Source organism: Bombyx mori, chromosome 5, assembly GCF_030269925.1.
Source record: "Bombyx mori chromosome 5, ASM3026992v2".
NCBI classification, from domain to species: Eukaryota; Metazoa; Arthropoda; class Insecta; order Lepidoptera; family Bombycidae; genus Bombyx; species Bombyx mori.
In genome coordinates, this window is record NC_085111.1 from 1,209,292 (window position 1) to 1,222,744 (window position 13,453).

Consider the following 13,453-nt stretch of genomic DNA (forward strand, 5'->3'; position numbering starts at 1 on the left):
TAAATTTTTTTATTTTTTATATAGGACATAACTTTAAGATATACATAACTAGAGGAATAAATCACATGAATTACAAAATGTCTCTAGATTTTTACCATTCACGAAAACCGAGGACTGGTTTTGTTCAAGTTGCTTAAGTCATCTGCCAAAATAAGGATTGTCAACTATTTGTCAATATCTTGGCTATTGAAGGAATTTGCGAGTTTCGAGATTGTATCGAATTTACATTTAATTTGAATTTTACCTTGAATTTTATACATTACAGACACAATTTGATATGTTACTTTCTTTTGAATGACTATTATTTGAAGTTCCAAAATGATAACCCTTAATAGGAAACTTAAAAAGGAGCATTCTCCTCCAACAATAGGCCTGACCACGGAGCCAGTTAAAAGGATATCAATACGAGATAAATTGTTAGTAAAAGAAGTACAGGAGATGGAAGAGAACCTTCCAGCAACTTGTAGCGTGAAGTTCGAAGACCCAAATCTGCTTAGTGAATTCATATTAACAGTAGCTCCTGATGAGGGGTATTGGAAAGGTGGTAAATTTAAGTTTAGTGTCATTATAACTGAAGAATATAATATGGCTGTAAGTATGAATATTCGAATACTTGTTGAATTTTTTCAACATCATTTTTCATTCATACTAGTTTTGTAATTAATATATTTAAGTTTAAAGTTGGATGTCCACTACTTTAATCTTTGCCCTTTGATGATAACGCTTCTTCCCCAATTAATATGAACTTAATATAATAATATAATGCATGCATGAACCTCCCTTTTTTCTCAGAATAACATAAAAAAGAATAACAAAAACATTCTCTTATGATTTGCTTTCATTGTGTGATTTTATTTTGATTTTGTACAATTTTCACGGATCTCACTACCTGACATTGTCAGAGTTGTGCTTTGAAAAAGTTTAACAATGAAATTACCAATAAAGTCACAATTCAATGTTGTCATCCAAGTTATCTACTGAGTAAATTCTGAGGAGTAATAAAAAAATATAAAATGCATCAATAATAATGTACTAAAAATAAATTTAAACTAGTTATTTCATGTGTCATTTCAGCCACCAAGAGTGAAGTGTTTAACAAAATTATGGCATCCTAATATTAATGTAGATGGAGACATCTGTTTGTCATTACTGAGACAGACTTCTATTGATGAGCATGGCTGGGCACCTACTAGGAGGCTCAAAGATGTTGTATGGGGCTTGAACTCACTTTTTACGGTAAGTCATTTGTTTATCCTATAACTTATATCCTATAAAGTATATCACAAATGCCTATGCATGCTGATAGACTGGGCACTCCCTAGAAGAAAGCTATGAAATATATCTCTTTCTTAGTTATAATGTTGGTCTTTGGTGAGGATAGAACAATGTAATAAGCAAAATTTAGTTGATGCCCTGCTAATCAGACATTACCTTATTTTACAAATCAAACTGTATAGTGTTAACATTAAAATAATGTTAGGAGTCATCACATAGAATTGAAAAAGATGTCAAGTTTTCCATGATTTTATTTAGATGGATGCTAGACATCTGATAGTAGCCAACAGTATATTGCAAGTGCACATAGGTAGTTTCCACCACCCTGCCCATCTCTGTTGCGGAACAGTCAAGCGTTGGGACTGCTTTTATACAACTAAGGCACTACTGCTTTTATGCACCTCATGTTTCAAATTGGGTGACGGTATTAATACTGTGAAATTTATAAACCCTGCCGTCCATAGAAAAACAAGAGGGTCTTGAGCTGGTTCACACATCTAGACAATAAGAAAAAGGAAAACTTGTAATTCAGGATTGTTTGCCTTCAATTTAAATATACTTAAAAAAAATGTTTGTTTATTTTTAGGATCTGCTTAACTTTGATGACCCGTTAAACATAGAAGCAGCTGAAATGTACAACAAGGACAAAGTTCAATTTCAGGTTAAGGTACAGGAATATATTTCAAAGGGGAAAAGATGAAACAGGCTTAAACAGTGTTGCAACCCACTTCAGCTCTGATTAGCTCAAACGAAAAAGTTTTTGTGTCCAAAAATGTACTTTGAAATAGGGTTGAATTTAGGCTTTTACCATATATGAAAATTTAGGTTTATCATAGCGCTCAGAACAAACAATCATAATGATTTAATTACATTTATGTCTGTTACTATGTTTATTTTAATAAAGATTGGACTTAAATACTGATGTTAAGATTAATTTTTAATGTGTTATGGGTGTAATTTCTAGTAAAAAGCTTAACATATTATTGAATTAATAAAACATTACTATTCCGTGTTGCATGTCTGTGAAGAGTCAAGATATGTAGATAGTTAAAATTAATGATCATTTGTCTGATTAACTCTTGCTGATTTTGTCATTCAAGCACGATCTATATTTAGACTTAATCTATATTTGATACTGCTATTTATGACCTTTCTCTGTACCCTGCCTGCCATGATTGCACAATGTATTAAAATTTGTAGCCAAACTGGTTATGCAAACATGCCACCAGTCTTTGAAAAAAAAAAATTTCATTATAAAGCCATAATTTATGTTGGCAACTACAATTAATTGTGACCATGGGTGTTTGCAGTAGATAATAAATTTAGACAACTCTGATATATCTTTTGGTCTGTTGCATTTATTCTATCTATTTTCATGACTCTTCCTTCAGTAACTTTCATTATAATGACACAGTAATTGCTGCGTCTCTTTTGTCCTATAATAAGATATTAAAGCTTGTTGTGATTCATTTACTTGGTTAGTGGTAATTGAATTATTACTAAAATTGTGCTGCTTATTTTTTATTGTGCTATATTGTGCCAAAAAGCTTCCACAATAGTTTTAATTGTATAAATTGTGTTGTAAACTGTCTATTGTATCATGCAATATTCACACTATGTTTAGTCTACCTCTTCGAATGTACTGCCCTATTTATAATTATTTCAATGACCTGGTGTAAATAGGCTTTTAAGCAAATCGAGTTAAACATGGAAAAACTAAAAAAGTCACGTCACAAACTTTTTTAGTTGATATGTCTCTAATATTGATGACACCATCTGTGGGTTTCATCAGAAAACTTACAATTTGTTTGAAGTGAATATAATCTTCATTATGATCGAAATATTTTGAGACTTTTAGATGGTATTTCGGTCAATATCAAATTATATTATTACAAATTAACATTGGATCAAGTTTAAAAGCACGTTTAAGATTTGTTGTTTATTTATACATCCAACAAAAACATTTCAAATTTTTAGAATTGTGTTGAACATGTTAAGACTATTATGTGTGATTTAAAAACATTCACTTATGTGTGATTTAAAAACAATCACTTATGTGTGATTTAAAAACATTTCATGCAGTTAATATAATCAGATGAATTTAATTTAAATACATTATTGATGAAAAATTGCTTAATTTTACTGAAAATTCAGACATTCAGTCTTGTTATTATTAACATATTTTTTTAATAGCATCAGGTAGGTTTAGGAGTTTTCTTCTAAAGTGGTACCGCGCATATAAATAAGTGTATTAAATATCTTTATATAGAAAATATAAAATTTGAAATGAATAAATATTGTATTAATAGGGATGTTGCATGCTTTCGATTGTACAATATTTAATCTCTTTCTCTCTCCCCCTCTCTCTCTTTCTCTCTTGTGATGTCATGAGCATGTGCATCTTAATTGACAATTGGGTTTGATAAATAACTCATCAAGTTTGAGAACTTTGTAACTTTGATAAACTAAACGAACTGATAATTTTGTTGCTTTGGATCATTTTATCATAGAGTATTTTAAAAATATAATAACATCCTTGTTCATATTTAAGATTTGATGAGACGAAGAAGCAATGTAGACAGATTCCTAATTGTAAATCCTAAATGTTTGGTCAAATGTATCTGTATTATCTATGATATTTGGTGAGTAATATAGAGACTTTTTGGCGGGAACGCGAGGAGTGAAGTTGTGTGATTTGTTTTATTTTGTCTATTTAGTGTTTCTTCGGGTTTAAATGTGTAATAATGGTGGTTTATTAACCGTTTAATATCTGTGAAAGTGCACAAATGTGGAAAAATGAAACAAAGCTGCTGGACGTAACTTCTCGGGTTCCTCCAAAAAGTCCACTGAAAAAATCTCAGTAAATGACCACCATTTTACTGCGATTATATTTCATCCCATATCATTTCGTTTCATTAAATTTCATCCCAGTTGATTAATGTCTCAAATTAATCATCTTCATTTCATTTCACTCCATATTATCATTTTTCATAAAATTAAGAATTTAAAGTAAAATAAGACATGACTTAAAGGTCTTAGTTACCAGGTCATAAAATCTCTTAAAAAAAAATGAGTAATATAGAGAATTTATTCTAGTTTTAAGTTTTAATAAATAAAAGGCAAAGAGTGACTATTATTGTCTATGGCTTCCTGTTCTGTCCTGGTTTTTTAGAGGGTGTCTGAAGAGTGATGCAGTGAGAAATTTTATTAGTTTGGTAAGTTAGTGATTATTAAGGTTTCAATGTTTAATAATGGCAGTTATTAACCTGATTTAGTAACTGAAAATTGGGAACGAAACTGCTGGATATTTCTTTTCGTGTTCATTTTATTAAAATTACTGAAAATACGAAAAATAAGACCGACCTAAAGGTTCAGTAACAAATAGCCGTAAAAATTAATAACTGTTATGCGAATTTAAGGTACAATATAACTTACAGTTTCGTAACTTATCTTCCGGTTTACTTGGCTGAAGTGATTATGTGCTTAGTTCGAGTTTTTTAACGTTCTTGAGAGTATAAGAGCTAACTCAATTTTGTATGCAGTTGCAACAGCGCCCCTAGCGACAAACGTAGGCAAAGTTCCAACTCCATGCATATTTGAGGTAACTTTTACGCTATCGAGAACGTTAAAAAACCCACTAAGCACACCATAGACTCAACAACGTGAACACTATCACCTTGAAACATGAGATCGATGTCTCAGTTTTATTTGGACACGGGTTAAAATAAATAAAAATTCTAAGATAAAGTAATGCTCTTTATTAAGACTTTAATAGTGGAGCATCAATAATAATTACCAATTAGTATAAATAAATAAATAGTACAAAAGTTGTATACAAAAAAATAGTAGCTTAACAGATAACAAAAGATTCGTAACAAATTATTCGCGTTGACTAGAATAAATATTTTTTTGGGATTTAAATGAGACTTTGGTGTAATGATAAAGATGAATAAACAATTTTGATATGACAACACCTTTTTAAGGTTTATTTTTGAGTTGAGACGAAAAAGCGATTTTAATTTTATGATTACTTTTTGCTGTTAAATTTTTTATATGTTATTGCTCTTCAAGCAAGTTCTTTATTAATGATAAGAGCAAAAAAAAATGTTGCCATTCCAAAAAAATGTGTAAATTGTTTATTGGCTAGAGAGGTTCGTGAGCAGTTCTTCTTGGATGCTGTTGGACCTGGTGAGCAGTCTCGGTGCGAACTGACCGAAGGCTTCGGTTAACGTGTCGGCTTGCGATGCTTCATGGGCCTTACGTTCGTGGTATTCATCTGAGAATTCCTGTAAACGAAGTAAAGGGTTTGTTTACAATAAACTATACTGTGTGCTTAGTGCGAGTTTTTTAACGTTCTCGATAGCGTAAAAGTTAGCTCATATTTGTATGGAATGGGGAGAACGTTTGCGTACTTTTGCCTCTAGGGGTGCTGTTCCAATTGCATACACAATTGGCTTAACTTTTACGCTATCGAGAACGTTATGAAACTCGCACTAAGCACACTGGTAGCCGAGCCAAACGGCTATATGATATGTACGGTGGAATCATCAAAAACCTGAGCGTCGGATGTTAAAACTCGTTGCGAATGGTTGGCTTTGGATCGTACCAGTGCTCAAGATGTTCATGAGAGGTAGAGCTAGGCACGAAAATACCTAGTGCTTATGCTAAGTTCTAACGTTTGTAACTTTTAAATCTTTTATTCTAGAAATAAGATATCGATGTGACTGATAGAAATTAGATCGCGGCTATTTATTGTAAATAGAACGAGAGTTATAGTCAGGAATGGCTCTTTTTAAATAAAAAATTAATAACAGTTTAAAAAAACTAACAAAATACGCTTTTATAGAAAATGCAACTAAAAAATAGAAGATGAATTTTAATAAATTTGAATTAAAAATAGTGTAAGAAAAAATGATATTTTTGTAATAAAAGCATGGGGTGCTTTTCAGGATATTATCAAATTAACTCTTCTACTCATATCTGTTCATAAAATATTTATAACTACTGATACCATAAACTATATTTTTTTTTTAATTTTTTTGTTGAATTTTAATTTTATAATTTTTTTTTAAATAATGAATTGTCATCGGTCCTTAATAAGTATACCAAATTTCGAGTTAATCCGAGACGTTTTGAAGGAGGTCAAAATCATGTTCAAAGATTCCGTTACACACTAACATACATACGTCTGAAGCTAATAAAAGCGTATTAATAAGTACCGTTTCCTGCTCAGTTCTCGTACCTTAAGTTTACTGCTTGAGAAGATAGCTCGTTCTCTCTTCTTGCTGATGAAGTCAGACTGCGCTAACCAACGGTGCTCGTGACACTCCTCGGCCGTCGGACGCTTCAGGGGAACCTTCTTGAAGACGAACATCAGGAATCTGGTAGCCTCCTGAACAATCATCGGTGATTAGAGAACTTTGTTTGTAGTCCTCATTTCAGAGATATTTAAATAGCTTTTATTTATTTATTTTTTATTGCTTCGATGGGTGGACGAGCTCACAGTCCACCTGATGTTAAGTGGTTACTGGAGCCCATAGACATCTACAACATAAATGCGCCACCCATCTTCTAAGGTCTCAGTATAGTTACAACGGCTGTCCCGCCCTTCAAACCGAAACGCATCACTGCTTCACGGCAGAAATAGGCGGGGCGGTGGTACCTACTCGCGCGGACTCACCAGAGGTCCTACCACCAGTAAATGTTTGGTGTTTGATACGTGAAACTTTTTATAGTTCGGGGAAAGCATTTGAAGCTATGTATGTACATAAGTTGTCAAATGCTAAAACAGGGTTTGTTTATGAATATATTTAATACTTTTGCATTGTATTTTGTTTAATATAGCAGACGGTCTCACAACTATGACGTGTGATATTTATCAATATCAACGATTGCAGTACAAACAATATATTCATCTAGATCTTGATTTCAAATATTACCTATATCTTGTTTTGGCCACTGGACACTAGTTGTAATATTACAATTACCATATATGACTGAAGAAATTACAAAAAAAAATGTATTGGTTCGGAACTATGATGTTTGTTTAGATAGGGTTAAGACATTAGCAGAAATGTAAATAAAACGACCTCTTAAATATTAAATGTATTTATTATCCATGCAATGGCCTACGGAATCAAAACGGTCTGTTCTTATGTACAAATAAGGGATTAAAGTCGTCCTGGCCTTAAGGATAAGACGTCCGGTGTATTCGTGTTGAGCGATGCACCGGTGTTGGAATCTCAGGCGGGTACCAATTTTTTTAATGAAATACGTACTCAACAAATGTTCTCAAATGACTTCCACGGTGAAGGAATAACATCGAAATAAAAATCAAACCCGCAAAATTATAATTTGCGTAATTACAGGTCGTAGAACCTCTCGTGAGTCCGCACGGGTAGGTACCACCACTCTGCCTATTTCTGCCGTGAAGCAGTAATGCGTTTCGGTTTGAAGGGCGGGGCAGCCGTTGTAACTATACTGAGATCTTAGAACTCATATCTCAAGGTGGGTGGCGGCATTTACGTTGTAGATGTCTATGGGCTCCAGTAATCTCTTCACACCAGGTGGGCTGTGAGCTCGTCCACCCATCTAAGCAACAAAAAAAAACGTACTCTTCGAAACACCAAGTTCCACAGTGACTCCCGACTCGTACTGACCTGCGTGATCTCGCTGTACAGATGCTCGAATCTGTATCTGACGAAGGAGATGTTCTGTTTGGTCTCGTTATCGTCGTTTCCTCTGAAGGGAGATACTCCGCTCAGCAAGATGTAGGCCAGGACTCCGATAGACCAGATGTCCGTCTGAGGATACGCTGGCTCGTCGTTTATTATTTCCGGGGCTGAAAGGAAAGCAGTTTAAACTCTTTGATTATATATTATTCGTTATAATTAGTTATGATAGTATGAATCACATGATTGCTGTGCGAGAAAAATAGGTACAATGGTGGGATGGGACCTGCCCTTGCCGCTCATTATGACTAAGTACATATTAGTCCAAAAATCAGCTTTGAGAATTTACGTGAGGTACCTACGTAATGTTTTTATGTACCTTGATTACCTGATACCTGAAAATTGGCCGTCAAAGCAAGGTAGCAGGTAGGCATGCGTTCTTAGTATATACTAACACTACGCAATCGGCCACATTTCGTTCGTCAGAAATAACGTGACGTCTTGGGGCCCTGGGATCTTACTCTATATGGTCTATTAGTATTTTATACACGATCTTCCTTCCACTCTGACATTTGGCCAAGAGAAACACTATGAATTAAATTGAAAAATAAAGCCCACCTTTGTATTCTAGATGTCCGACCTGCGGCACACTGGTGCCGAGCTTGGTGACTTTATGAGCAGATCCAAAGTCCACGAGCTTGACCTGCACCGAGCGGACGGAGGCCATGACGAAGTTGTCTGGCTGTAGGTCCAGGTGGCAGTACCCGCGCCAGTGCAGGTACTGTAGTCCGTCCAACGCCTGCGTGATCACCGTGGCCACCAGCTGCTCCGAGTACTGATGGCGACTTGCCAGGAACGTCAGCACGTCTGCCCCTTGTAGTCGCTCCAAGATCAGAACGGAAACCGGGGAGCCGGGAGCTCTGTACGCTGAGAGCAGGTTTGCGATCCTCTCGTGCCGCAGCCTTCGCAGACACTCGTACTCTCGCTGGACCAGGACCTCGGTCTCTGGTCTGTTCTCGAGGATCTTGGCGACCACGACAGTGTCGTTTGTCTTGTCAACTCCCTTGACGACAATGGAGAACTTCCCGCGCCACAGCTCCGAGATGAAGCTGTACCGCTCTGTGAACGTATTGGCGCTGTACCATTCCACGGGCTGCTTCTCGGTCGAGTAGTCTAACTGCGGCTTTTCTTCATCGAGAACAATCTCCTGGCCGGATTCGGTGAGCTGTTGAAGATGCCTCATAGCTTTTGTGACTTCGATCTTGCTCGCACCAGCCTCACGCGTCTTGACAAGGTTGGTGGGAGCACCCTTCTCGCTCCAGCCTATTCGGTTTCTGGAGGAGAGGCGGAACTGGTAGCTGGTGTCCGGATTAAGATCTCGGACGACGAAGAACTCGTGGTCGATGTTGTTGGCAACCTCCTTCCACTCGACGCTGTCGCCGGCCTTGTACTGCAGGCTATAGCAGAGGACAGGCGAGTTGCCGTCGTACTTGGGTTGTTTCCAGCGTAACAACACTTCTGTGTCTGAAACCTCCGCAGCGGTGGGAACGTCAGGAGCGTCAGGAGTGGTAGCTTCTACAACCCTGGTGCGGGCGACAGTCTGCCCCACTTTATTCCTGGCGACCACCTTGTAGAATCCGATGTCGTGATGCATGGAAGGATTGAACTCGAGAGTAGAGCGTCCCTCTTCGTCTTCCACGATCTTGATGCGTTGTCCTTCAGCGATGACCATGTCGTTTTTGAACCACTGGATGACGGGCTTGGGGTCGCCGACCGCGAAGCAGGACAGCTTGGCGGGTTCACCTTCCCTGACCGGTAGTAGCTGCGGCTTCTCGCGGAAGAAGGGCAGACAGCCGTCCTTCTTGGCCTCCATGAAGGCCTGAGCCTCGGCGTAGGAGTCGAGCCGCGTGCCCAGCTCGTGTCGCAGCCTCCGCACGGTGCCGGACTCGCTCCCGTACCCGTTGATCCGATCTCGGCGCTCGTCGTCTATCTCCTCGTCCATGATGTCGGTGAAGCGACGACGTTCTCGTATAATCGGGGTCTGATGAAGACGAACGCTTCGTTATAATCAAAATTACTCGTAATGATATATATTTAGCGTCGATAATTAAAATTGTCGTTTTTCTTCTAACAGCCGTGTGTACAAAACATATTAAATAAATAAATAAAATTACTTTTAGGCATTATCCTCCCCTTTTTATTGACTATATATTATTTCTGACGTTTCAAATACTTTAGAGTTTTCGTGGTCACGGATGACTTACGTCATGACCCTTTAATAATCGCTGTATTGTTTAAATGTCGCAGGGAACGATGTTACAACGGCTATCAAGACAGCTGAATATAAGCTTAAATACTGCTTTTGTACTTAAATTACAAAACTATATTTAAAGAAACGCAGACCAAACGTATTCAGAAGAAAGTATTAATAGAAAGAAGAAAGTATTTTTACAATTTTTTGTATCTATAACATTTTACTTTAAACAGATTTAGAGAAGAAACAGTCAATTGACGTCTCAAAAAAAACCCTTAACCTCATTATTGCTGAAGTTGACAAAGTGAATCGCTTTCAATGTAGCTATGTATGTACAAGCCCGAACTAAAATGAACTATAATTTTGAAAACTCGAACCTATGTAAGAATCCGAGCTAACTCAAAGTGCTCTCGCCGTTTGGGTTGTGGCTGGTAACCATCATACAACGCAAGATATTTGACAGATGCCTGAATCTCGCTTACGACATTTTCAAAATAAGCTTGCATTTAATATAAGTTCCGAACAACAACATTTGGACCGTCGGTTTACCGAGCAAATATCACCCGCTCGGTGGAAGATCTTCCCTTTGTCGTATACCTACAGGGTCATAAGGCAAAAATTTGTCTGATGCGTATGAAGTTGTCAAGATGGAGTGTCTCACCCTGGGGTCGTAGTTGTCGAAGGCGTTGATGCTGTATGCCGGCGAGCGGTGACAGGCCACCTTCATGTACTCCCGGAGCCGCACCGGGAACTGGGTGTCCCGCAGCTGCAGCAGATACGTGTCCGGGCCGTTCTGGTAACTGTACAGTACATCAGTCCTTTAGATTTATCAGTTTTTTACTGGTGATAGGGCCTCTTGTGAGTCCGCACGGGTAGGTACCACCACCCTGCCTATTTCTGCTGTGAAGCAGTAATGCGGTTCGGTTTGAAGGGTGGGGCAGCCGTTGTAACTATACTGAGATCTTAGAACTTGTATCCCAAGGTGGGTGGCGTATTTACGTTGTAGAGATCTATGAGCTCCAGTAACCATTTAACACCAGGTGGACTTGTGAGCTCATCCAGCCAAGCAATAACAAAAAAAAAGTTTCTTCTTCTTCTTTTTTTCCACTTTATGGCGTCAGCACAACAAATTTTTCTCTTCTAGTCTTTTCTATCAGCCGTCATCTCAACACTCACTCCTCTCTCTCCCATATCGTCATTCACACACTCCATCCATGTCTTCTTCGGTCGACCTCTTCCCCCTCTACCTTGCATTACCGTTTCCATACATTAGATTTATCAGTTTCTTAGACCTAAAATCTATAGTTAACTGGTTATTGAAGCCTATAGTCTCAACTTAAATGCCGCTTCCCATCAATTGTATAGTACAACGACTGTCTTCAAGTAGAAACGTGATACTGGGTCGTGGTAGAAACAGACAATGTGGTAGTACCTACCATCTAAAACCATTAACTCTACGTGTCATTGACTCAGTAGATCATATGCAAGTATGAGTGTGAGAGACAATCTTAAAGGTTACACATATAGTTGAGTTATACTGACTGGCTCTCAGAGGTGGCGGAAACCTCCCAGTCGGGATGGTCCCACTGCTTGAAGTTGAGATCGAACTCTGCTGGCTTACGGTCGCGGGTGCTGATGTCGCGGTCTGGAGTTCCTATAATTTTAATAGATACAACATAGTTAATAATAACACATACCTTACAAGTCTACGTATCTACGGTATTTTCAATAAGATTCCTTGTCTAACCCTCATCTAATTCCTATGTTGAGATATTGCTATTATTTCTGCCGATCAGCTGCGGGTTTGGAAGGTACTTAAAGGCTTAAAGGTAGCTTTTAAATAATACAATGAAGGCTTCAATCTAATGTCTCAAGGTGACGGCATTATCATATTTATAAAGTTGTAAAGTAGATAGACTATTTTTGGCTGTCTGCATATTATTTGTATATTTGCCACTGATTTCCAAATAATAGTACTATTTTTAATCGTGATGGATAGGACGACTATTGAAACCTTTAAGTATCTTTACCCTCTATATCTCCCTTGCAATCAGGCTCCAGGTCCCCAGATCAGGGTCCGAGGCAATCGTATCTCGTACAACTCTAATGAACTTAATCAGAAGTCAATAGGGGGCACAAGAAGTTAGATCCCTACTTCACTTGGAGAGGATGAACGTGGAAATGACACATACGGTGAGACTTATCGGTGACCATCCAGAGATACAACTGTAAACACATGGCTATGACTCAGAGAAGTGTTATTGAGTAATGAAATATGGCAGACCTTCTGGTGTGTACGTTTCCCCGGGTGGATACACCATCTTAGAGGGATGATGGAAGGCGCCCTCTAGCGGCCGACGCCGGAACCACGTGCGGCATTGTGCGTTACTTGTCCAGTCTCTGCGGGAAGAGGGAAGCAGGACACTTAAGTTTAACACAGAGTCCTATAACAACTTTGTAATACTATAAATGGTAACATGTGGCAAATGAGCTCGCGATGAAGTCAGTGCTGTTATAGCACTACCTTGGACTATAAAAGCAACTTACCTGTACAAATTGTAGTAGTTCCTCAATCGATCAGTCGAGATCTGGTACTCCTCCTGGTAGATTCGATCCGCCAGCGTCAGCCATGGATGCGACAGAGCCGTCCTCACGTCCATACGCTCGTGCCAGTTAAACACCAACAACTTCGAAATGAAGTCCCTGGACTCCGTACTGAGGCGAGACCACCATTCCTCATCGTGCCAGCTCCAAGTGCCTTCCTTAATTCTCGTCAGAGTCTCGCGGTCGTTTTGACCTCGGAATGGAGAGTGTCCGCTGAGCAGGATGTAGGTTATGATACCGACACTCCACATGTCGGCTGGGAAGGAGACGCCATCGCCGTTGGCCACTTCGGGAGCTACATACTCCGGCATCCCGTAGTGGAGGGCGCCCAGTTCGTTGTGTCTTATGCGGCGTGATAGTCCGAAGTCGCATATCTTTATATCGTCGCTGCCGGCGTGCGAGAGTAAGAGTTCGCCGATCTACGAAGGAGAAGGTCAGGGTGAGAGAAGATCCTTCATATGTTTATTTAATCTATGATCAGTTAGCTTCAATTTTAACAGCTAGCATTACATCTATACTAATATTATAAAGAGGAAAGATTTGTTTGTTTGTTTGTATTGAATAGGCTCCAAAACTACTGAACCGATTTGAAAAATTATTTCACTGTTTGGAAGCTACACTATTCCCGAGTGACATAGGCTTCATCTTT

The 13,453-nt window shown here is 38.3% G+C and overlaps 2 protein-coding genes across 4 annotated transcripts in view; one reads left to right on the forward strand and one right to left on the reverse strand.

Moving 5' to 3' along the window:
* The first annotated feature begins 131 nt into the window (after positions 1 to 131).
* LOC101743026 (NEDD8-conjugating enzyme UBE2F) lies at positions 132 to 4,408 on the forward strand. The gene is made up of 3 exons (XM_012690434.4): positions 132 to 591; positions 1,075 to 1,236; positions 1,862 to 4,408. Exons 1-3 carry the CDS (start codon positions 319 to 321, stop codon positions 1,973 to 1,975), a joined length of 549 nt encoding a protein of 182 aa, XP_012545888.2. The 5' UTR covers positions 132 to 318; the 3' UTR covers positions 1,976 to 4,408.
* A 610-nt stretch (positions 4,409 to 5,018) lies between these two features.
* LOC101746244 (obscurin) overlaps positions 5,019 to 13,453 on the reverse strand; it is a 124,064-nt gene continuing 115,629 nt past the window's right edge. For all 3 annotated transcript variants that reach the window (XM_038010883.2, XM_062668513.1, XM_038010894.2), the window contains 8 exons: positions 12,748 to 13,223; positions 12,485 to 12,600; positions 11,743 to 11,854; positions 10,862 to 11,000; positions 8,565 to 9,987; positions 7,935 to 8,116; positions 6,518 to 6,667; positions 5,019 to 5,561 (listed from right to left, as the gene is read on the reverse strand). In XM_038010883.2, coding sequence (XP_037866811.1) covers positions 5,412 to 5,561; positions 6,518 to 6,667; positions 7,935 to 8,116; positions 8,565 to 9,987; positions 10,862 to 11,000; positions 11,743 to 11,854; positions 12,485 to 12,600; positions 12,748 to 13,223 — 2,748 coding nt within the window. In that variant the 3' untranslated portion in view covers positions 5,019 to 5,411. The remainder of the gene's footprint in view (positions 5,562 to 6,517; positions 6,668 to 7,934; positions 8,117 to 8,564; positions 9,988 to 10,861; positions 11,001 to 11,742; positions 11,855 to 12,484; positions 12,601 to 12,747; positions 13,224 to 13,453) is intronic.

What these genes read in the sequence shown, in the direction of transcription:
- LOC101743026 (XM_012690434.4), top strand. Translation starts at nt 319, where the DNA reads ATGATAACCCTTAATAGGAAACTTAAAAAGGAGCATTCTCCTCCAACA. An exon ending in CTGAAGAATATAATATGGCT is followed by an intron (nt 592 to 1,074) that starts GTAAGTATGAAT and finishes GTGTCATTTCAG; the next exon opens with CCACCAAGAGTGAAGTGTTT. An exon ending in GCTTGAACTCACTTTTTACG is followed by an intron (nt 1,237 to 1,861) that starts GTAAGTCATTTG and finishes GTTTATTTTTAG; the next exon opens with GATCTGCTTAACTTTGATGA.